This window comes from Cyrtonyx montezumae, unplaced genomic scaffold, assembly GCF_038088225.1.
Source record: "Cyrtonyx montezumae isolate F1298 unplaced genomic scaffold, pur_monq_1.0 scaffold_11, whole genome shotgun sequence".
Lineage (NCBI taxonomy): Eukaryota > Metazoa > Chordata > Aves > Galliformes > Odontophoridae > Cyrtonyx > Cyrtonyx montezumae.
The window spans coordinates 4,013,747-4,037,582 of NW_027071837.1; the positions used below are offsets into that span (position 1 = coordinate 4,013,747).

The 23,836-nt window shown below is 48.9% G+C and overlaps 1 protein-coding gene across 3 annotated transcripts; it reads left to right on the forward strand.

Annotated features, from left to right (window-relative positions):
* Positions 1 to 56: 56 nt before the first annotated feature.
* On the forward strand, positions 57 to 22,944 carry FHL1 (four and a half LIM domains 1). 3 transcript variants are annotated; one of them, XM_065729436.1, is made up of 6 exons: positions 57 to 125; positions 18,904 to 19,085; positions 19,707 to 19,884; positions 20,302 to 20,471; positions 21,068 to 21,254; positions 21,949 to 22,944. In XM_065729436.1, exons 2-6 carry the CDS (start codon positions 18,930 to 18,932, stop codon positions 22,104 to 22,106), a joined length of 849 nt encoding a protein of 282 aa, XP_065585508.1. In that variant the 5' UTR covers positions 57 to 125; positions 18,904 to 18,929; the 3' UTR covers positions 22,107 to 22,944. The 3 variants fall into 3 exon arrangements, with proteins under 3 accessions (XP_065585508.1, XP_065585506.1, XP_065585507.1); XM_065729434.1 differs by lacking the exon at positions 57 to 125 and adding an exon at positions 13,713 to 13,807; XM_065729435.1 differs by lacking the exon at positions 57 to 125 and adding an exon at positions 13,713 to 13,807 and having other exon boundaries at positions 21,952 to 22,944.
* The last annotated feature ends 892 nt before the right edge of the window (positions 22,945 to 23,836 follow it).

Genomic DNA, 23,836 nt, shown 5'->3' on the forward strand with positions numbered 1-23,836 from the left:
TGTCCAGGCAGGGGCTGGAGGCTCAGCCCTGGACCGAAGCTCTCCCACGTCCTGCCCACAGCCACAGCACAGCTGCACAGGGAGCGCGCTCCATCCCTTCCCTGCTCCGGGCTCTCCAGCTGCCAGTAAGCACATTCCTCTGTCTCACTCTTCTCGAGCATCCTCTCGCTGAGCAGAGGGAGCGTTTCAGCATCCCACGTTCTGCAGGTCTTCGGGTTTCAGGGCTTGTGCTGGTTCCTCTCTCTGCCTTGAGGCTGCTCGGCTGGGGAAAGCTTGTGAGCAGGGCTGGGACAAAGTGGGAATCTGCGAGTGCGGAAAGTACTTCTAAAGCACTGTTTTTAGCAGTTTCCTCACAGGAGACTGCCTCTGCTTTAGGGGTGTTTTGGTTGGGGGATTTATTGAAATTCTTGCTTCTGATTTGTCTTGCATCTTCCTTCTCTGATGTGTGTATTCCTCCCACTCAGGAAGGTGATGGCTTTGAGAGCCACTGGGGTATAAATAGAGCTTTTCTCTCTGCTTCCCAGCCGAGTGGGTGTTTGAGAGTGTTTGCAGTGGTACAGAGCAGTGCGTGAGCTGTCAGCAGGGCTGGGCTCTCTGGGGCAAGGGATGTTGTGCCTGCTTGAAGTGCCAATAACAGCTGGGGAGGAAATAAGCGAGTCAGCAGCTGTTCTGTCAGCAGCTCAGGTGATGCGGTGTTCTTGGAAAGACAGGAGTTATACCCACTGCACTGAGGGGGAATGCTGGTTGGGACAGAGCTGGGGAGTGTGAAACGCTGGCTTTCAGCTGTTAGCTGTCACTGCTTGCTTGCTTTATTATGGAGTATCAACAATTGCAGGTTTTCTAATGAGTGGCACTCACAGCTGTCCCTGCCTGAATGCAAACACCTTTATCTTTACCAAACACTGCGCCCTCGTGTCTATCTGTATTTGTGGAATCACTTGGGTGAGTGAAGCTATTCACTGATGTGTTTGCAAGACGGGTGTTTCTGTCATCAATCTTCAGCAACTGCTCCCAAGATAAGTTCATGCATGAGATTCTGTTCAGCTCGCACTGTGTAAGCAGGAGCTGCTCTGTGGCTTAGATATGGATGCGGCTGCTTTGTAAATCACTGAACTCTAGCCCTGGGCAGGAAAAAAAATGATTAGAACAATCCATCTACTAGTGAATTCTACCTTGTTTTGAGAGGAAGTGCTTTTTGTTTAAAAACTTCACGAAGGAAACTCCTTCAATTCTTAAGCTATGATGTATGAAGCAAAAGCTGATCAAGCAACCAAATATGGCTTTAAAAAAGGAAGTTTAAATGTTAATGATAAAAGCACCCACATACTTCATTGCAGTGACAACATCCTAATTCATTTTTTTTACTTGATTCTTGAATACAAAACAGTTCCTAATTTCTTCTTAAAGAGCCCAGGATGAATTCCTTACTGAGTAATACCTGCTGGAATAATGGAGGTGCTTCAGAGCTAGCACTGCAAGTGCTAAAACCAAGAGCTCAGCGCAGCAGAAATCCAAGTGCTCAGGTCTGGGACTGGAGCTTGGAGGGACCCTTTCAGGGCTGGGGCTTCCAGCTGCTGTCTGAGCTGAGCTGCTCTTAGGGGCAGTTCTCACAGAGACATCTGTTGGATTGGGCTCTTGGAGCACTTCTAACAGAAGTCATTCCCCTCTGTGAATGATGGCTGGCCTCCACCTACACTGGTACAAATCTCTGCCTGGATGTAAATAAAGGCAGCTGTTCAAAAGGAGGCAGTGTTTATGGTACTCGAACACTTGAGTATAAACACACTCCAGCCCATCTTGGCTGGCCTCTGTTTCGGAAGCAGCCTCTCCATCGAACTGCACCATGAATGGAAAATGGAGACGTATGGCACGGGGCAGCTGACGGAGCACTGTTGGGTCTGTGCTTATGAACGAGGGAAGGATGCTATAGGATGTGCTTTAGCCCTGATCTAGGCTCCTATGTCGTACATCTGTCTGCTGCACTAGTGTATAACACAAGCTTTAAATACCTTGTTTCTTGTCCTGGAGTAAGATTGTATTCCTTTCAGTGTAATACCTCATGAAAACAGGATTGTTGCATGATATGCTGTGGTTCCCAGGTACCATGGCTGAGCAATGGCCCTCTCTATCTCTGTCTTGGAAACTTATATTTGCTGCCAGTGCTGAGAGCACACAGCTCCTAGCACGCTGGAGCTGGGGCATGTGCTTCAGTGGAGATAATGATGATGTGAGCCAGGAATACTATCCTCTCCTCAGCAGAAACCTATGTGAGTGATGCCCTTTTGAGCTCAGTCCCACTACGGGGACAATGCTGGGTAATTTAGATAGCGATGCTGAGATTTTTGGATACAGCTCTGTAACTTTAGTTATGTAGAATTACTTTGCTTGAAAAGGTAACGGAAATAATGTCTATATAAGAAACTTCCAGACCCAACCTGTCACTTCCTTTTATATAAAAAAAACACATTGTAAACTTTACAGTCAAAATGCTTCAGCTTTCTTCATTGTGACTTTTTTTTTCCTTCATTTCTCTATCATGGAAAACTCAGACAGGGATGATAACAGAGTTAAAGCGTCCGACCTCAGATATTTTGTGTCTGATTTTGGCAGCAGGAGTGTGGGAGGAAGAAAGAGACTTCGTTTCATTTAGATACCCTGATTTGGAGAGGAATTTTAACCAGATGGCTCTTGAGACAAGAGGACTCAAAAGGATTAAATGCTATTTAGATAAATGCTTTGTTTCCACTGCTACAGCATAGTTTTAGGAGAACTGTGCCATATCTTCTGGCTTCAGTACTTTAATCCCTGGGCTCTGGTGAAACTGTCTGCAGCACTTGGCAGTGCGTAGGAGCTAGGGCACTGGTCAGACATGGGATACATCCCAGTGTGCTCCAGCTCCCTCCTGCATGCTCTGGGGCTGCTGGAGGCTGGCAGCATGGAGCCAGCCCCAGGGACACCACGTCCTATGGCAGGACAAGGTTGAAATGTCTTTTAGGGCTTAGGAGCTCTTCAGAAGCAGGGTGAGGCTTGCACTGTAGGCATGCTGGAGTGAGATGAAACATATTCTGGGAAAGTACTTTTAGAAGAAGGCAGAATTGAAGAGGTCCTGGGTGAGGCTGCTCAGGGCTCCTGACAGTGCAGGAGCTGCAGCCCAGGGTGGACACGATGGTATTTTGCTGCGTGCCTGACTGGAAATTTTAAGGCAAAGTTACAATTTTGGTTGGAATGGTATTGCAGAACTGCGTTGTTTTTGCAACTAGGAAATTCGAAACCTTGCAACTTCAGATTGCTTGGACAGAACAGCATTTTTGGAAGGTCTGTGCCCTCTGGGGTTGTGCCTGCTTGAGCTGGGCCTCGTGCTTGGTGCACTTGAGGATGGCTCTCTCCTGTGTGGTGGGAAAGAGCTGGAGATGGAAACTTCTGCTGTCCCCTGCCTGGCAGAGCTGCCTGCTTGGCAAACGAGTGCACAGCGAGCAGCTGCTAACTCAGAGGGATTAAAGTGATGGGTGCATTTATGTTCTGCTGGGATTGTGTGTTGTCTCCCAGACCTCCAGTGAAGAACAGGAAAAGGCCATTCCTGCTGGAATAGACACAGTGGGGCAGCTCTTCCGCTTCCTTGTTACTAGCATCTTTCCACTCGTGGATGAGAGGAGGCAAAAATCTGCCTTATGGGAGGCTGCCTGGCAGAGTTGTTTTGTTTGGACAGAAGCAGCAAAAAAAAAAAAAACAACCACCCACCAACACCAACAAACACTCAATTCTCTGGGACTGTATTATGTAGTGTGCTGGTTGTGCCTTTCTTCCCTTGCTAAAAAAGTAATGATCAACACACTGAGCCCACAGCTGCTCTGTCCCACATGGGTTCCTAGTTGGGTTTTGTGCTGGGATTTGGCTCCCAGCTCCTCCTTAATGCCTTCAGTGTGGAATATTCAGTTTTCATGGGCTTCTAGTTGTCCCTGGCCACAGTCCCCCCCAAGAGTAGCCATGAAACCACTCAAAACACAGCTTCCCCATTGCTGATAGGGTGTGAGGTGGGTGGGAGAAGGTAATGTATTTATTCTAAAGAAATGCCCCAAGCTGTGGGAACCATTCTGAGTTGGCAGGCTGATTACACTGCATTTGCTATTTGTTCAGCTTGGGATTGGCTGCCCCTGGCAGTTGTTAGCACTAGCTGCCTTTCTTATCTCTTCTTTTCTATAATAAAAGCTGGAGTGAAGGCATGGAATTAGTCACTTCTGAGGCACTGCCTTTCCAGCTTGTCTTATCATCTCGGTTTTGGACCCTTGAGCCTTTTCCATTTCATTCTGCACCCCTTGGTTCGCCCCCCCATCCTGTTTGCATATCAGAGAGGTTTTTTTAAACATCCCACTTGTGCCAACCTCAGGACTACCTACATCCCACAGGATGGGCTGCCCTGGGACAGCTGTGTGCAGTCCTGCTGGCCCCTGCGTTATTCAGCATGACTTACCCAATTTGGTGATGTGCCACGTGAGCCATCTGGCTGTTGTCTGCTCAGATGAACGACCCGCAGGGGCTCTGTTAGGATCCTGTCAGCATCCAGGGGCTTGGCAGTACGTCCTGCTCTTCTGTACAGCGTTTATCACAGCACTGTTGGTGGTTCGAGGGAATGCAATGCAGGCAGCACCTCCAGAAGCACAGGGTTGTGTGGTTCTAATTCAGCCCTGATGCAGATGTATGTGCAATCGTATTCACTTGCTTCCACTTCAGAATTCCCTGATGATCTCTAGGCGTTGTCTTGGCCTGGTTGTGCTTCCGACAGTACCACAGGCGAGGCAGTAATGAGCAGCTGAGAGTGCAAGAATCCCTCCCTCTCTCTGGTCTCATCTCACTTTAAAAATACACAGAGCTATATTTCTCACTCAACACGTGGAAACGCTGTTTCCTGACTACCCCTGCTCTGCTGACTGAAAGCCAGTCATGCTTCCACCCTGGAACAGCCTGCCAGGTAGATGCTGCTTGATGGATAAAGATGGATAAAGCATGTCAGTGCTGCCTCTGGAAGTGGCACACGAGCAGGATGGGAGCAGGACCAGAACTCAGCCCATGCTCATGTCGGGGAGGCACAAAATTGCTTGGCAAGGGGTGAAGGCTCTTATTTTGTCCTAATTTTCTAATACATGAGCATGTCACCCACCTTCCCTTCTCCTTTATACAATTCCACCTGTAACCAAAAAACACTATGGTGACAAACTTGACACTGGATCTGCCTGTGAGGTGGGATGCCCCTTTCCCAGGAAGGGGGCACAACCTCCTGCTTCTGTTAGGTAAAATGGGTCTGGAAGCGCAGCTGTGTGTTGCCTAAATTCAGGGTTTTCAAATGTTTTATCTTGCTGGACTGAACCCATCTAGGTAGAGTTGGGTTAAACTAGATGATTTCTAGAGGTCCCTTCCAACCCCTACAATTCTGTGAGTCTTTCTTGCAAAAAATAAAAAAATTAAAAAAAATCAGTAAAACAACCAGAAGCCCAAACCCTTCATGAAGTGTGTGAGGCAATTTGGGCAAATTCTGAACTGTATCTTGGCTCGGGTTTGGGTGTGACAGAGAAATGGGCACAGCTGATTTCTTTCTAGTACTCTGCAGGCAAATATAGTGTGAGGTTGGTCCTGCTTCCCTGGCTTCTCCCTGCCCTTTGTGCTGGTGCCTGTGATGATGAATGGGGGGAAAATTCTTCTCCAAGAGTATAAGCAGGCAGTGGATCCTATAACTGGCTTGTGTCTTCATGGTTCTGACTTGTGAAATGGAGAGCTGGTGTTAGAGGAGTTGAAAGGGTCAGATACCTGTTTCAGGAGGGATTTCTTGATTTCTGTCTGGGGAGAGTTGTGAGCAGCCTCTCTGCTTGTTTTGCTGTGTTGGTGGTGGCTGACACCTGCCTGCTGTCTGGGATAGCCTGAGGCTGCCGTGCAGCAGCACCTGAGCTCACATGATGCCACACATCCGCTTTTTTGCCATTTCATGTCACTGGGGCCAAGCTCACAGTCTGCTTTCCCTCTGACCTCCCGTGCTAACACAGCTCATCTCCATAGCAATGGCTGTAAATACTGTCCTTCACGCTTTTGGACACGGTGTAGTGACTCTCTCTGCGCACTTCACTTGAAGCTGAAGCAAACAACCAATAAATCTGCTATAAACCAGTGAGTAATTTGTTTTGGTTACCAGGGAGATTGCCAAGTGCAAATGCAACCTGAAATAGCGATGAGCTCATCCTCTGAGCAATGCCGGTGCCTGAGCTGGAGCAGCCGGATGGAAAGGGAGCCAGAGCCAGGAATGCTGTCTGCTAGGCTGACATTTGGATGCTGTGTGTGCTGCTTTGCCAGACAGCTTTTGCCTTGCAAATGAGCTCGTGCAGGAGATGGTGTGTGGGGCTGTGGCTGAGCCCAGGCCTTCACAATTCCTGGAAATGCACAGTGGTGTTCCTGGTGGGGCCGTGGGTCAGAGAGCCCCGAGGGGTTAGCAGCTGCTTCCTCCCTGTATCCCCTGTCTTGTATTGGTAAAACCTGACCCAATTTCGGCAGCACACCTTGGGTTGAGGCCTTGAAAACACAAATTCTGCTATTATTGCACCCTGAAGTTTTCCCAGGCTGAGTAACCAGGGCAGCACCAAGACCAGGACTGGTGGTTAACTTGAGGTTAGTGGCAGTGGATCGCTGCAAGCTCAAGGGATGATGGTTTAGATTGTATGTCAGGGGGAAGTTCCTTACAGAAAGTGTGGTGAGGTGCTGGCACAGGCTGCTCAGAGAGGCTGAGGATGCTCTGTCTCTGGAAGTGTTCAAGGCCAGGTTGGATTGGGCCCTGGGCAACCTGGTCTAGTACTGGATCTGGAGGTTGGTGGGCCAGGCTGTGGTAGGGGGGGGTTGGGACTTGATGATCCTTGGGGTCCCTTCCAACTGAAGCCATGCTGTGATGCTATGATGTCATTACGACAGCTTTCTGTGTCTGCCTGTCCCTGCAGTGTCCCACGTGGGTCTGAAGCCATGCACAAACCTCCTCCCAGAGACCCAGTTCACCACATCCTTTAAGGTACTGGAGGTTAAAAGCAGATAGTAATTATTAACAGCACCAGTACAGACAGAAGCTGAGCAACTGAAACATAATCCTCGAACGTACTCACACGATGCAAAAACACAATCTGTTCTTGGATTAACGGCTTCACTTATCCAAACGTGTTCTGGAGCAAGGGACGAAGGCTGTGTCTATAAAAAGCACATTGGTTTCAGCAGGGTATTTTTATGTTCTGGAAGCCTTTTATTATAATTTTATAGGCGCTGAGTGTCAGGTCTCTGTGTTCTTTCAAGTTCCATCCAGGCCTGGGGGTGGATTTTGCTAGCTGCTCTCTGGAGCCACGTGGGAAACGTGCTGGGGACACAGCTCAGCCTCTTGGCACTGTGGACAGTGTCAGGGAAGGGCTTTGTGGAACTCCAGTGTTCGGAGCAGGTTAGCATTTGAAAGAAGATGATTTTTACCAAGGGAACAGTCCAACAGCAAGGTGATGCTGGAGTCCCACCCCGTGCCTTGTTATCCTCAGGGATTGGGAAACCTCACGCTTTCCCCATTGCCCTGCACTGCTCACAGCAGGACGTGGGTGCTTGCAGGCCCTCGTGCAGTGCTGCTGCATAAACTGGTTTTGAAAGAAAGTGAGCCACTGTTTCACATCTGCTTTGGGTTTTTGATGGGTTTTCTCTGGCACTCGTGCACGATTAACACTGCTTTTTGATCATGTGGAGCCGACCCTGTATTGGTTTGATTTGGACAGTTGTTTGACAGCCAGAAGCAATTGTGCTGAGAAGGGCTGCTTCCCTTTGCAGACCGTGTTACTCATTGTGCCTCAATTTATTGTCTCGCTGCTACTTGAGAAAGAAAACAAAACCATTTTTGGGCCCAGATCCAGCCGCAGAGCAGAGGATGGCTTAATGAAACACTTAAGTGGTTGTACCAACTCCAGTTAATTTCTGTGTTTAAATTCAAGCACGTTTCTAAGTATCTTATTTTTCTTAAAGTTTCTGCCTGAGAAATGCAGCAGCCCACAGGCATCGCCTCTTGCTCTGAGAGTGCTGATAGTAACACTGCTGCTATGAGAACTGTGCAGGGAACACAAGAGAGGAGAGGGGACATCTGACATGATTTCCAGGGAGACCTGAGATCCTTATTGCTTTATGAAATAGGAGATTTACATTCCTGTATCACACAGGCACTTTGAGAATATTATCCCTGACTCTAGAGAAATGGCTCATACATTTTAATGCCACTATTAGAAATTGAATTGACAACACTTATGCTCGGTGGAAACTGCTGTGCAGCTTAAGGGGAAGATGCACGGAAGGCATTGGCGGACACAGAGAGCTCTGGTCACCTTGAGATGCACACACTTTCAGCGCAGTGCTTCTGCTGAACAAAAAGAGTGGGAGAAGGGGGAAAGCAGAGGAGTGTGTGCCAGCAGGCAGGGGGTGGGTTGAAGGGTGAAGGGCTGTTGAGGTCTCAGGAGGCTCTTACAGGGGTGTGGGCCCCCTCAATGAATGCATCTCCTCCTCTTGCTCTGGAGCACATCCCCTGGCACATCCAGGGAGTGCCTATGTGAGGTGGTGCTGAAAAAAGCAGCTGCGGCTTTGGAGCTACTCCAAGGCACGAAGGGTTTTCACTTCTGCCCTTGTGATGCAGCGTGGCTCAGCCTTTGTTGTTGGTGTCAGGCTGCAAGGAAGTGGACCCTTCCTCCGTTTTCATACACGCTTCTTTGGAGCCAGACACAGAACCAAACCGCCTCAAAGCCCGGGTCACTGAGAATAACTTCTGTGACTCACTCAACTCCATAGGCCTTACCAGAGGGGACTTTGCAGCTTTGTTTTTCCTTGTAAAGAATACACAGCATATGTCCTGACAATTAGTCAGAGTGCCCAAAAATACCCCATCAGCCCTGCAAGCTGATCTCCTCTGGCTGAGATGGACACCGGGTTATGCACTGTGGGGCTTTGGGAATGGTTATTTTTAAAAATGACCATGTAACAAGGGTGATTTGGTCCCTTCAGCCACCAGTGCCATCTAACAACTGGAAGTGCAGATAGCCAAATGCTAATCTTGCTGGAGGCAGCTGTCCCGTGCTCACAGAGAAGGGCTGATTGCTCTGCTAAACCCATATGCCAGGGTTGGCTCCTGCCAGATTGAAATCAGAGCTCAGGACGTGGCCTTGGCACCTGTGCCAAGTTCGGGCAGTGCTTTGATGTTGTGCTGGATACCCGGGTGTCTTCCCAACCAGCATGCCAGGGCTGGGAAGGACATGTCCTTCTCGTCAGAATGGTGGCTGTCTTCACCCGTGGCTGGGCAGTGTGCTGGTGCCTGGTCGCCTTCTGAGAAGAATCTGCTTAGCCCATCTCAAAAAATCACAGAACATCCCAAGCTGGGAGGGACCCACAGGATTACGGAGTCCAACTCCTGGCTCCATGCAGGACTGCCCAAAATCAGACCGTATGACTGAGAGCATTGTTTGTGACCACCTCAGCTGGAGCTGTTCATCCTCAGTGTTCCCCACGTGCTGAATGAATGCAGGATGCTCATGCAGTGTAGGCTGGGAAGCATTTCTGTTCCATAACAGATAAATAACGGAAATATTATTTCAGTGATGGCTCGCTAATGGCTTAATGAAACCCCAAACACAAGTGGGTTTCATTACAGATTCATTTCATTACAGATTCATTACACAAAACAAATTTTGTGGGTACAGTGAGATTATACCATTGTGAGTGTGCATTTCTTTTGGAGAATACTGCTGTGCTGCCTGGCCGGGTGCTCTGCCCATTTGCTGCAGGTCCCCGTGGTTCTGTTCTCCATCCCTGGTGCAGGCAAGGAGAGAGCTTGTCTCTACAAAGCAGCTCTTGATTTATACACAGATGCTCTCCTCGAGCCTTAGTGTCACTTGGCTTTCAGCAGCCACCAGAGGGCTGCCATGTCAGCAACAGGTGATGGGAACAAGTGCCAGTCGGAGTGTGAGAGGAGGGGAGCTGCAGAGCAGATGGCAGCAGGGAAATAAACTTGGAGCTGCCATGGGAATAGTGCTGGAAGCAGTCCAGCCCGTGGATGGAGGCAGATGGGAAAAACCTGGCTTATATCTTCCTAGTTTTGCTGTTTTTCAGATCCCTCTGTTTCCAGCTCTGTTATCACTGTGCCATTCCTTCCTGTCTGTTACTACATCTTACTTTTTTTTCCCTCTTATCATTCCTTCTTTTCCCCCCTTTGTTTCTACTCACGTTATATCTGATATCTGAGTTCATGGAGGGTTAGCTAGCTTGTGCCTGCTTTCTTATCAACTTATTCCTGCTCCCTCTGTGCCACATCTCCATTGCTGACCCTAAAAGCTTCCCTTGGCTGGAAGGACCCAGACACGTGGGTAGGACTCCAGTCTGTGGGCTGGAGGGCAGCACAGAAGGAAGGAAATCATCCCAGTGCCCTCTCCTTTTGGGGCTGCCTGCCTATAGCCCTCCCAGTGCAAATACTGCTCTGTGGTCCTTGCACCAGCACAAAACCAGTGCTGGGAGCAGGAAGCACATGGGATGCCATGTGCTTGGAGAGCTGCATCAGTCCTCCATCCTAACCCTGCTGGTGCTCGTGTCACTGGGCCCAACTCCTTTATTGCTGGCTTCCTGTGAGCTTTGCTTTTAGTGAAAGAAAAAGGAGGAAAAAAAATGAGGGGGTTGGAGAGTGGAGTGTCTGCTCTTTTTGTAGAATTTGTTTAGTTTTTGCTCCAGAAGAGCCAAGGGAAGTTTAAGATCTGCAATGGTTTGGACAGAAGGAGGGTTCATTGCTGAGGGAGAATGCATGCTGTGTGCCAGCTGTGAGTGGATTTGAAGAAGAAATGAAGCAACCCTGAATCTGCTGTTACTGGAAAAGAAGGGAATGTGTGTGCAAAGGGACTGTGCCCAGTGTGGTGCTATTGCAGCAGCCTCAGTCTGCTGGTCCCGTGGAAAGGCTGGGAGCAGCCTGGGCTCTTGCTTTGCTTTTGTGGGGAGCAGCTGAATTGCCACTGTGCTTTTCTGTGCAGGTTTACTGTGTATTGCTAAGTCGAGCTGATGGAAGCAGAAGGTGAAGTGTTACCCAAGAGGTGGACAGGTGCCCCCTTTCTGCTTGTATTTACTGCTGCCTGCTTCTTTCTTTGATGATGGTGACTAATAGTTCATCAATGCCTGGGTTCCACTGGCTCTATTTAGGACTTGCAGCCTGTTGAGTGACAGTAGGATGTGTGGGCAAGCTGAGACACCCAGACCTTTTCTGGCAGGATTGTTAAGGCAAGAAAATAATCTGGAAAGCACAATGTGAATCATTTATCTATCTGAGCAGATGACACTATGTGCCAGCCACGCTGCTCTGCAGTTAAACCCGTGTCGTGGGATCACTGTGTCCAGATCCTGCTGTGCTGAAAACCCACAGGACATGCTTGATGCTGAAGACCTGAAAACCCAAGCTGTGGGCTTACAGCACTCTTTCCTCTCTGCCCAGCTCTGGCAGTGTGGTGGCATGGATGTGGTGGGAGCTGGGACCTCGTGATGATGCTGCACAGTTCTGTGCTGCGTGCCTGGGAGCAGCATGTGTTGTCTGCAGGGACTTCCCTCCTTTCTCTAGGGCATGTGCTCCTTTCTGGTGGCTTCAGCTCCATGCCATGATCCACAGGGTGACAATGTCCCTCCTTGGTGATTGTCCTGCACCACTGGTGTGCTTAATTGCATTCAGAGGGAGCTGGGCTTGCAGGGATGTATTAGACTGTGAGGGGAGATGGGAACTGCTCAAGGTCACACAGCTAAAATAGCCAAAATATACAAGAGCAGCCCTGTCCTGACAGTAGGGCTTGTTCCCAGCCTGCTGCACTGGCCCAGGAGGCCACAAATTCAAGCAAAACAACCTTGTTATTGCAGAATGCTTTTGGGGAATTGCCAGACTAAGCTGTGCAATGAAATCCTGCTACAGGAAGGTTCATGGTGAGGCTTCACGGGCAGCAGTTCCTGTGTCCTGCTCCTGTTGCTTGGTCAAGATTCCTCCCTGCCACCTCCTCCAGCCTGTGCCTGTTGTTGCTGCAAACACATGTGCATTTGTGCATGTGAAGCATTTTGTTGGCCAAGTGTCTGAGATGCTGCCTCTCTGCAGCTGGATGATGGGATGTGGCAGTGCTGTGCTGAGGTTCAGGATGGGGAGCAAAGGTTGCTGTTTGAGATTGGAAACAGAGGGTGTCCTGGGGAAGCTGGAAATGACAGCCACGTGGGAAGCTCTTTGTGTAGGGAACTAGAAAGGAGTGAGAGTGGTTAATGGTGCAAACTCAATGTGCACTGCCAAAAGTGAACTCATGTCTGTAAGCATTACAATGTGCACTGTAAGATTAGCACAGGAAAATACCAGTTGCTAGGGTTCCTGTTACTGTCTGAATTATGCCAACAATTTGTGTGAGTTTATAGGTGAGCTGGGGCAGAGTAATGTAAGGCTTTTCCTAGCCAAGGGATTTTGGTGTGCTTGTCTTTAAGCACGTTTCCCAGCCTCAAACTGCTACACGAGGGGGTCCACGCTGGACTGTTCTGGGAGGGCACAGTGGCAAGTGTGATTTTTCCAGACAGTACTGAAAACTTGAGAATGATGGGATGATGCTGACCTCGCACATGTACTGCATGACACCTGTATGACCTGGTGCTGGGCTGAAGGCTGTGTGTACCCTGCCCTATGGTGAGGGGCCCGTGGCACCTCCAGTGGGGAGCAGAGCTGCACCAGTGCGTGGCTGCTCAGAGGCCAGACAGCACTGCATTGGCCTGTGAACGATAAACATCGGCTGTCAGGAGGTTAACTGCCTTTCCCACGGCCGTGCAGTGAGTCAGTGTTGAAGCAGGATTAGCAGCTGGGCGGCCCTGGCCACAGCCCCGAGTGCACGCGATGCTGCTGGCTGCATGACCTGGAGCACGGGGCCCTGGAGCTGCCTCTGCTTTCTCAGACCTCCATGCAGGAGAGCCCTGAAGCAGAGCTCCCTCTGCTCCCTGCCGTGGCTCAGGTGGAAGTGGGTCATGTGGATTTAAATCGTACTGCAGAGCTTTGGGGGCACGTGAGCAAAGAGGGCAGAGACACAAGCCTGGGCTGTGTAATTCTGCAGGGGAGAGAGCTGGAGGAGGACCAGGCATGGTGGTTTTACTGGCACTAAGACCTCAGCTTGCCCCTCACCTTGAAGACAAGTCCAGCTCCCATGAATGTACATTTTGGTGCTTCCCAGGCTCTTAGCTGTATCCCCAGAGGTACAACCTGTGGCTGCTCTGGGCCCTACAGCCAGGGACCAGCCCCAGACCACACGTAGGGGATGTGTCCTTACGCTGCAGCCCTGCTGGCCCTGGGGGCTGTGATTCTCTTCCCTTGGGCAACAGTGGTCAGAATTAATGCTGGGACTGTTATTTAGCTCAGGACTGATATGAGACACAATCTAGCTCTAAAGCCAAGGCCAAATAGTACTAGCATGGGGTCAAGTTCCTGAGGCACTCTCTGCCTTTGGGACTAATTTGGGTGCTGAGTAGCAGGGCAGGTATTTACATGTTGCCTACAGAGGTCTCTGGATCCTATTCTTCTCCCTCAGATCACCTAAAATGGTAAGAATTTTCAAGGGGGATTAAGGTTGTGATCTCTGGGGAGGGGAGTGGACATCTGGTAGGAGTCCTGTCCGTATTAATAGCCTTCGTTTAAATGTATGTTATCAAACGGGGCAGCTTCTGATCGGCCAAGAGACCGTGCACTCTTTTGCCTGTGCCTTTGAGCTGGTGATCATGGCTTTCCACAGGCACACAGGTAACGTGGACATGCTGCTGTGTGTGCACTGCCTGGTAAATGGGGAGGAAAATTTTGCTAATGGTGTCTGACACTAGAAGAACATTTCTTTTGAACGTGGTGTTAAGTCTCTCCAATCTGCAGCTTTAACTAATGGTGGCAAATGGGACTAATGGTAGCAGCATGCAGGAGCAGTGCTGGGAGCAGGGCAGTGAGGGGCACAGGTGGCAGTGGCTTCATCTATTTGCAACGTGTGTTGGATGACAAGTGCTTTGTTTGCTGCTGTGGGAGGGCTGGGGTTCAGCTGTTGTTTGAGGTGAGAATGGGGGATGGCAATTCTGTGCACAGTGAGTTTGTTGTGGTACTGCTGCCCTGAGCAGGGGAACTCCCAGCAGAAGCTCAGTGGGTAAATGCAGCTGGTTTGCTCGGCTCCAGGGGAGGTTTGTGGTTGCTCTCCTCTCTCTCTGTTTATCTTGTAGATCACCAGTAATAAGCAAACCTAGTTTTTCCTTCCATTAACAGATGGGAACATTGAGGAGGGCATTTAGCATGTCCCCTTTGCACGGTGATATGTTGTGTCTTCCTACCTGTGACTGTTCCCCTTTAGCTCTCCAAGTACTGAGCCATTGAAAGCTCTTTGGGGTTTTGAAAAGCTTATCTGAGTCTTAGAAGCTAAGTTCCTGTGTGTCCAGCATGTACTCACAGGCCTGAACTGCAACATGCAATTGCAGTGCTATTGTACCCCATGATGAGATGTAGCCCAGGGGCAGATATGCCCAGGGGTGCAGGGCTGAAGCATTGCTAGATACTACAGCATCAATTGATAATACTTCCAGATATCTTTTTCTGTGTCACCTTCCTCAGGGTGGATGTTCTCTGGTGTGAGGACTGGGCTTTGTTTGACATTGGTGTGGTTTTAGTCCAAGTGCTACAAGCATGCATGCAGCATTGACACTATCCTTATTACACGTGTTTCTTGTGGGTTGGGGATGGTTCAGGCACCACACTGAGATGAGAGAGAGCTGCACCCCTGTTCTTGTTTTACCAAATCCCTTGGATGTGTAACCAGGGCTGCTCACAAAAGCACTGCACGCTCTAGCTCCTCGATAATCAGCACAAGCTGGAGTAGCCAGCATGCAAACTGTGCTGTGCAGGTGAAGCAGTGATGACAGTGATACCTGAAGCCTTGAGCTCCTATCAGAGGGTGCAGAAGTTCCCCATCCTTCAGAGCTGAGCAAGGTGCCTCGGTCTGACCCCCCTGCCCATCCTGTCAGCCAGGTGGATGTGGCAGCATCTCCTGACCCAAGGGCAGGGTCTGCCCTGCCAGTGCAAGCTGTGAAATAAAATGCTAGTGCTGAGCATGTGCTGACACCACCGAGTTTTAACTCAGCATCTGTTCCTGGACCAGCAAGAAAGGGCATCCCCCATGCAGTGGTGCTGTGCCTGCAAGGGGCATGAACCGTGCAGCAGGAGAAAGCCTTGTGTCTAGCCCCTGGGGACACCAGGCATGGGGAGGTGCAGCAGAGAACATAAAGGAGGAGACAGCCACAGTGAGGTGCCAAACTGAACTTTTTCCTTTAACTGATGTAGGTCATTTTGAAAAGCTTCAACTTAGACTGCCTAAATGCTCAGCCCTGCTCTGGGCAGTGGTGCTGCGTACGCCAGGAGCTTTGTTAGGCTTAGCTGAGCTCTGTATTTAGTGTAGAAGTGTGTGTGTTTTTAACAGCACAGTCCTACTCCCCTGGGAAATGGACAAGATTTAATAATGATAGGGATGTGCTCAGACATGATGGCAATAGGGCCTTAGGGGATGATTTTGGCAATGGACTGAGGAACTTGGAGCCGTTCTTGTTCTAAATAAAGAAGATTCTCTTCTATCAGCAGGCTAATTTTTGAATTATAGAGTATGAGACCTGCACGTGCCCCAGCCTGGCAGCTGGAGAGTGCAGATCTTTGCTCTTTACTGCCAACTCTCCCAGCAAAAATGACCTGCAAGGGATATACAGAGCCAAAGGAAAGGAATAAATATGCCCAGGCTCTGTGCCAGTGACCTCGAGATGCAGTCCTGAGCACCTCTTTTCCTTTCTGATTTACAGGACCCTTCTTTTAAGGGTATTCCCTGGTGTTTATAGCGAGCCACACAACACTGTCTGGAAGAATGCTGAGTACAGTCACTCAGGTGACACATCAGCAAGTGCCAGGACCTGAGCCCGGACAGGCAGAGGCTGTCACCACCAGGTGGCACAGGGGCTGTCTGCTGAGAAAAACAGAGCTGATGGAGAATCAAAAGGCAACTGCTCTTTCCCAGTGTATCCAGTACCCCAGCAGAGGGTCAACAGCTTTGTCCTCTCCCTTCCTATGTGGCACCAGGGTAAATGCATCAAGTCCTTAAGGTTTAAGTTCAGTTTCCCTGGTTGGTTTTAGAGATCACGCTTTTAGTTCTTCCTTGGTGGTTTATCACATTTGAACACATTGTTAGCACACATCCTGTGCTCTGGCTGCTGTAGGCAGCCCTGGGGCCCACGCATTGGAGACCTTTGAAAGATGTAGGGCTGTCCGAGGGCTGAGGGGCTGCTGCTTTTGGGACAAGTAGCTAAGTTGTACTTCTGCATTCAGGTGAACGTTAGTGTTGAATTCCAGTGGGTCTTTGTGCCAAATACCCCGATACTTGAGAAGGCCACTGGTCTGGCGATCTGCCCTTTAGCTGTAGCCAAACTCATCAGGGAGCTACATTTAGACAGCACTCTGCCAGGGCTGGTGCGAGAGGGACACCATGCTGGAACAGACAGTGCTGGAGAAGCTTCTGGGAAATCAGTGATGCTTCTGTCTGGGAAGGCTGAGCTGTTGTTGGGTAAGAACAGGAAGAGGATTCAAGGATTGCCGGACTTTTCTTAAACCCTTTACTGGGGGTCCTTAAGGCTGTGTAAGGATAGGCATGTACTGCACTTACCCTTTCCCCAGAACCTTGCACTTTCTCACCTGCTCCTCTCCAGCAGAGCATCCTCCACGTGAAGACATCACCCCAGGCTGGAGATTGTTCGAGTCTGTACTTTTCCTTCATTTCCTAAATCACCACTGTGGTCCTGTTGCCTGGTTTATGACCCCAGCTTTTGGGCTCTCAGGTGGCTCTGGAGGGCAGAAGCTCCTGGGGCTGCCAGGCCCTGTGTTAACTGTCTGTGGGGCTCAGAGCTGCTGTGATAAATATGTCCCATGTTAGCACAGGGCACGTTACATGGGAACATGGGGTTGTGTTACTCCTTGAGCCATATGTTCACAATTACGTGTTGAAAACAACCCTAAACCTGAGATGAGGAACTTTAAGATACCATTTGCCCTGGACTCTGTGCCATTGCATTTCTTCTAAATAAACCCCGCTTGCTTGATGAAGCTCTGCAGGGCTGGAGGTGGCTCGCATAGTTTCCATGTTTCCCAGCTGTTTGTTTGTTTCATTTCCTTGAGGCAGTACAAACACAGCCCTTGGCGTGGCTGTCAGCAGGACGTGGCTGTCTCCTGACCTTGGCCAAGCAGCAGTTCCAGCCCCGGCCCCCACAGAGTGCAGTGCTGGCCAGCTCGGCCTCTGGCCCCTTTCACTTAGTTCAAGAGAAGGGGAAAGGGAGTGAACCTGCCCCCAGCCTGTGTCACGGCCTCCTTGTGCTATGTTTCTCTCTATGGGATCATTAGTCCTGGTTTCTGGGGCAGAAAAGCTCCAGTTCGACCTGCAGCTCACACTGGTGTTGGTGTGGCTGTGCCCGGGTCAGGGCCTGCTCGGTTTGATGGGTGCTCACATTTGATAAGCAGGGGCTTAGCAGTGATTCTGTTGGCGGGCCGGGCTATGCGGTTGATGGTAATTCTTGAATTACTGGGGTGGGCAGGTGCCCAAGAAGCTGTTGTGTAAGTGGGTCCTCATGCCATAACGTGGCATAGCAGGCAAGTGATGGGTGTCCCACAGCTATTCCAGGGATGACAGCCACCCCAAAGCCTGACCCCTTCCTTCCTTCAGCTCTATCAAGAAAAGAATAATTGAACTTCCTCTTGGTGTACAATTGCCACTGCTGTGGCCCCATCCGGGTACTGAGCCCAGCCTGAGCTCTGTGGGCTTCCTCTAAGGGCACAGGGAAAGGCATGGAGCAGCTGCACTTCTTTAAGCATAGAGAGATCTTTTCTTGTTTTGTTTTTTTGTTTTTAGTTCCTCATGACTTTGTACATGAAAGCCCAGTGATAGAGGCAACTGGAAGCTGCACAAGTAACTAGCACAAAAGGCCTCGGTGGGCTGCAGCTGGCTGCAGGCTTGGGCTGGAAACACTGAAACTATCCTGCTCTGCTCTTGGTTGGCTGCGATTTCTGCACACAAATCCTTGGCTGGGATCTCACCAGGCCTGCAGCAGGTCTGCCATGATGACCCGAGTAGTTCTGAGTGATTAGGTACCATTATCCCTGCTTGACATGAACGATACAAATAAAGCAGTCTGGTATTCTTCCTCTGAAGGTGATGGGGAAAGGCTGTGTGAACATGAGGTGAATCATTGGGTGAACAGCAGTCTGTTCTCCAGGCCAAGAGCTGCATTTTTGCGTTTGGCCACAGCCCATCCTGCCTCTTTGTAGGCAGAAATCTAGCATTCGTATCTTGGATGGCTATTAAGGGCATGAAAAATATTTGTGTTACTAAAACATTGCTTGTGCTAACTGCAAGCACAGTGCTTCCAGGAGGCTGGGCGGCCCCTGGCCACGACCCACTCTGCACAGCCTCACCCTATGGCCCATTTCTTCTTCATTTCATGGTACTGCACTCCCTGTGTGCCAAGGGACGTGGTTTGTGATTGCTGTAACCAATCTCCAGTGCTGTACTGCAGCTGGACCCTGAGCCCAGTGGTGTGTTAGCCTAACCTGGGAACACCTGGAAAGCACTAGGGTTAGTGCAGTTGGCAGAGCTGGCTTGTTTTAAACCACTGAGCAGATAGATCTGTTGGGGTAACTTTTGCTGTTCCAGAATCTGCTTTCTTTAGCACTGAGCCCTCGAGGCACCACCACACGCTCGTGGCTGAGCCGTTTGCTCCTCCTGATGCCGGAGCAGTTATGAGTGCTTCAGTGTTGTAAGCTCCCCCTCCTCCCTCCTGCAGGGCCCAGCAGTTACAGCGTGGGCACCATGTCGGAGCGCTTCGACTGCCACTACTGCCGTGACTCGCTGCAAGGCAAGAAGTACGTGCAGAAGGAGGGCCGCCACTGCTGCGTCAAGTGCTTCGAGAAGATCTGCGCCAACACCTGCATCGAGTGCAAGAAACCCATCGGTGCCGACTCCAAGGTAACTGCTCTGTGCTCACAGAGGCAGTGAGAGCAAGGCAGGCAGATGCTTGGTCCTTTCCTTGTTTCCCCTTTTTGCAAGCTTCTGTGCGGAGGTCTCTTCCAAGTACTCTGGCTGTTGGGCCGTGCAGTGCTGCTTGGGTGAAGAGCTGGAGGCCGTGGGGCACTGTGGTCAGGCTGCCTTTGCACAGGGCTTGGATTCAGGATCTAGATACAGCCAAGTGAACTGCTGCAAATGCTGAACTGCCCCAGCAGGCAGTTAATGCAGCTTTTGTAGGTCTCTCAGAAAACTCATCGTCTGGGCAGAGAACTTGGGAACACTCGATTTGATGAATTTATTTTAATCAGTTTGTAAATGTTTGCTGCCCCCTGTTCATGGCAGTAATAACATACAGCTGAACTGGAAGGAGCAGGATGACCAGACTAGCCCTTGCTTAGAGAGCATCACATCTCAAAAGTTGTTGTCTTGAAGCACCTTCTGCTACCCCGAAATCCCAAAGTGCACCTCAGCTCTTTGTAGATATAGCTTTTTATGGGATGGTAATTACCACTGAGACAGTAGCTTGGTTTTAGTGCTGCTCAGCAAGAGAAGGGCTTACTGCTTACTGATTGTTTGTTCCAGGAGCTGCATTTCAAGAACCGTTACTGGCATGACAGCTGCTTCCGCTGCTTCAAGTGCTACACGTCCTTGGTCAACGAGCCCTTCATGCTGAGGGAGAACAACAAGGTCTGGTGTAGTAACTGCACTGCTGCTGAGGATGCACCCAGGTGTAAGGGCTGCTTCAAGCCTATCATTGCAGGTACCGGCGCTGGCAGTATTGATGTGACAACTCGGCTGTGCTCTAGGGCAAAACCAGGGGCTAACTGAGCAGCAGTTAGGAGTATGGCATAGTAGTGAGTCTGGAGGATCATAAAATGGTGCAGGTTTTTACTGCTGCTCTCACCTGTCCATTCTACACAAGGGTTAACCCTCATGTGGGCTGTAGTAGTCAGTGTTGAAGAATTTCTGTCGAAAGCTTTGCTATGGCACTTGGCAGACTTGAGTCTAAGAAAATCTGGAAGATCCTTACTAAAGCTGGCTACAGAAATCAGTTGTGAAGAGCTGTTATAAGGCTGTATGGACAGATCTTGCCTGCAGCTGTTACGCTGTGTGAGGTCACTGCATGCTTGTCACAGGCCTGAAATCCCATCTACTGTGTTATTTCTTTCTGTTGCAGGAGACCAAAATGTTGAATACAAGAAGATGGTCTGGCATAAGGACTGCTTTACTTGCAGCCAGTGCAAGCAAGTGATTGGCTCTGGGAGCTTCTTCCCGAAGGGTGATGAATTCTACTGTGTCTCCTGTCATGAGCACAAATTTGCCAAGACCTGTGCTAAATGCAAGAATGTAAGTAAGTCCTTCCACTTTGCCACTGCAGCTGCCAGAACTGGCCTGTAGCGTGTGTAGTAGAAGCTAGAGAGTAAAGCAGTAGGCAGATCATCTTATAGTTGTACTACTGCTAGGTTTTCTTTCTGAAGATACCGGTGCTGCAGCTAGCAGTGTAAGAATGTGAGACGAGTTTTGGCACAACAGCCTTCAGCAGGGCCTGCAGGGTTTGCTGAGGGCAAATCTGTTGCAAATGAAATGTGCACCAGCCTTGTACTTGCTTTAGGGAAAGCATGGCTAAGGTGACTCAGTTCTCCAGTATGTACTGTGTATTCAAGCCATAAAACAATGTTTTGTAAAACAGCTGCTGTACTATCTTACAATTGATTAAAGCAGAACTGCAGTGTAATTGCAAGTAAGATAAACTATTGTTGATAGCTCCAGGCATGCAAAATTCCAGGCTGGAGGAGCTCGAGTGTTGCACAATCTTAGTTTAATAAAAATGTTTAAGTGACCTTCACTGTGACAAAGCTCTCTTTCACAACACCTCATGTCTGTAACCACCTCTCTTCTTCGGTTCTGCTTCTGAAATGTCTTTCCTGCCCTTTTCCTCCTAGCCCATCACTTCTGGAGGTCTCACTTACCAGGAACAGCCCTGGCATTCAGAGTGTTTCATCTGCTCCAACTGCAAGAAGCAATTGGGAGGGAAGCGCTTCACAGCTGTGGAGGATCAGTTCTACTGTGTTGAGTGCTACAAGGAATGTGTTGCCAAGAAGTGTGCTGGCTGCAAGAATCCCATTACAGGTATGCTGGATTTGATGCAGCTTGAGACCATGGGGTGCTTAAGGTCAGAACTCTGATCCCCAAAGACGTGCAGCTCAGAGGCCACCAACCCTGGAAGCAGGATTGGTATTGATATTGTAATATCCCAAGGCTTATCGCAGCAGTTTACAGGTGATCCAACTGCAACCCACGTGCTTCTTTACCTTTTGCACTCCTCAGTGTACCTCCACCAGCTGGGACTAGTCACACATCCATTTTAGTCTGACAGGTCTAAATAGGGACATGCTTTTTTATTGTCCTGAAGGGACATCTGCTGTATTTTTCACATATTGTACACGTCCCCATGAGTGAGTGGATGTGAAAACCCCACAAAGCTCAGCGCAGAGCTGGGTGTGATCCTGTCTGTCTCACAAGTCTTGCATGGATCTGTAAGAACAATGTAGGTTGTTCAGCCTGACCCTTCCTTTGGTCCATGTCTTCATCTTTCCCTCCCATTGATTGCTTCCTGGAGAAGGAATCCAAGGGACAAAGCATTACTACAGAGCAGCAAACAATACAGTTCAGCTGCACTTTGGGGCTGGTAGTTTAGACGTTTTACTATGGTCTGCAGGACTAGAAGGGTGAGAGGCAGTAAGAATGGGATGTGCTGCACATGGGACTAACCCAGCCACGGGAAAAGCTACTATCGTCGTCCTATAATTGTGTTCTCTCCTAGCAGGATTTGGAAGAGGAACCAGTGTGGTTAACTACGAAGATGAATCCTGGCATGATTACTGTTTCAAATGCACAAAGTGTGCCCGTGCTCTGGCCAACAAGCGCTTTGTTTGCCATAATGGAAAAATTTACTGTGCTGAGTGTCCCAAACGACTGTAAGGAACAGACAGCAGCTGAGTTAAAATGGATTTTAAAGCCCTGCTTTTCAAAATAGTCCTGGTAAAGGTGCAGGTTTTGCATGTTGAGAGTTTTACCTTTTTCAATTTTAGTATAAAAAAACTAAACTAGCTTGAATATACTGGGTTTGAGTTTTGAAGCTCCTGCAGCAGGAAAGCATGTACTGCTGCAAAAAGCTAACCTTGCCTTCAAGTAACTACTAGTTTAAAGGCTTGAAATGACATTTAGCATTAGAAAATCCAAATACTCCCATAATCTGTGTGGTTTAAACTAAGACAAAGCTAGTTTTAAACTTGTCCAGTACAGGTTTAAGCTTGGTGCTTACACTAAGTGGTTCTGACGAGGCATGCGCCTCAGAAAGGGAGATGCAAACGTGGAGCCCAGAAGAGAGATCCATTATTATGCTTTTGCAAGTACAAGTACATTACACGTATCACACCATGAACAGCAGCTCAATAAGAAGTACCATTGCTTATTCTGCCATGCCAAATTGTAACAAGTGTATGGAGTGGCTTTATCTTACATATAACAACATTTTGGCAGTACAATTTAGCACTAGTTAAGTTTCCATCAACTCGTTCTGGTTTTTATTTCTGCATGGTTTGCCCCAAAGTTTTGCTCACCAGCTTTTTTTACATGACGTTTAAATAAGGCTGTTTACATCCAATTATTAATCCACTAATAAGCAGTTCTTTAAACTACTGCAGAATGCACGTGCATTTAGAAGTGCCTTAAAACACAGCCCTGATGCCCACAGCTCTCCTATCATGTCAGTGTACGTTTTATGATTTAATAAAAATGAACATAGTGCCTGCTTGGACTCCTACAGTCTAGAAGATTGTTTTACTTTCATGTTGCTATCTTATATGATAGACATCTCTTATGGCTGAGCTACTGGAATTGAGTTTGATACCTTGATACAGGAAAGAGCTGTTCTGCCAGTCCTTAGATACTGGAAGACAAGAGCAGCAATGTATATAAACTAATGAAAAGTACATAACAACTGATGGCAGACCATCTACCAAAACCAACCTCTGTGAAAAAATCCCTTTGGAGAAGGCACAATCAGCCACTGTCCCTTCACCTCTATTACTTTGTATTATCCTACATAATAGTTTGAAGGGTCTTTTTTTGCTTTTGTTTTTTTCCCCCTCTCATCACGGTGGCTGATGACATCCAGAAACTGGGTGCTGCTTTAGTCACTCCCCTTCATACACAAGAACCTACCAGAAATAGGGATACCTCTCTGGACCAACACAGGGCAGCTCCACAATGGCCACAGAGCACTGCTAGACTTACCCTTTGAACAAGGTGCTGGTGCCACAAGTAGAAGGCAAAGGTTTGCAGTGAAAAGCAAGTTAAGGAATTCAAGTTATGAGAACTCATAGGAACATATAAACACAGCAACAGCTGAAGGTGTTTGTCAGTACAAATCCCCTTCCAACCTCACGAAGGTACCTACAACTGGGACTCTGCAGTGAGGAGCAGCACCAGAGGGCATCTCAAAGCAGGTCAGCATGGCAAGGGCCTGGAGCCTCCTAGTAAGGCAATGTTTAGCATTACAGAAATAAAGCATTGTTCAACTGCAAAGTTTATTTAACAGTGCGCACGTATTTACACAGAGCTGTAACAGACTGCTGGACAAATAGGATCAGCACAGAAAAAATAACCGCATCTTCTGTTAGAATGATTGTCTCTGCCAGAATGAAACA

Excerpts from the sequence above, each read along its gene's own strand:
- FHL1 (XM_065729434.1), top strand. The coding sequence starts at position 13,786 with ATGGCTTTCCACAGGCACACAG. Across the intron at positions 19,885-20,301 it reads CTTCAAGCCTATCATTGCAG|GAGACCAAAATGTTGAATAC; the intron begins GTACCGGCGCTG and ends TTTCTGTTGCAG. Across the intron at positions 20,472-21,067 it reads CCTGTGCTAAATGCAAGAAT|CCCATCACTTCTGGAGGTCT; the intron begins GTAAGTAAGTCC and ends TTTTCCTCCTAG.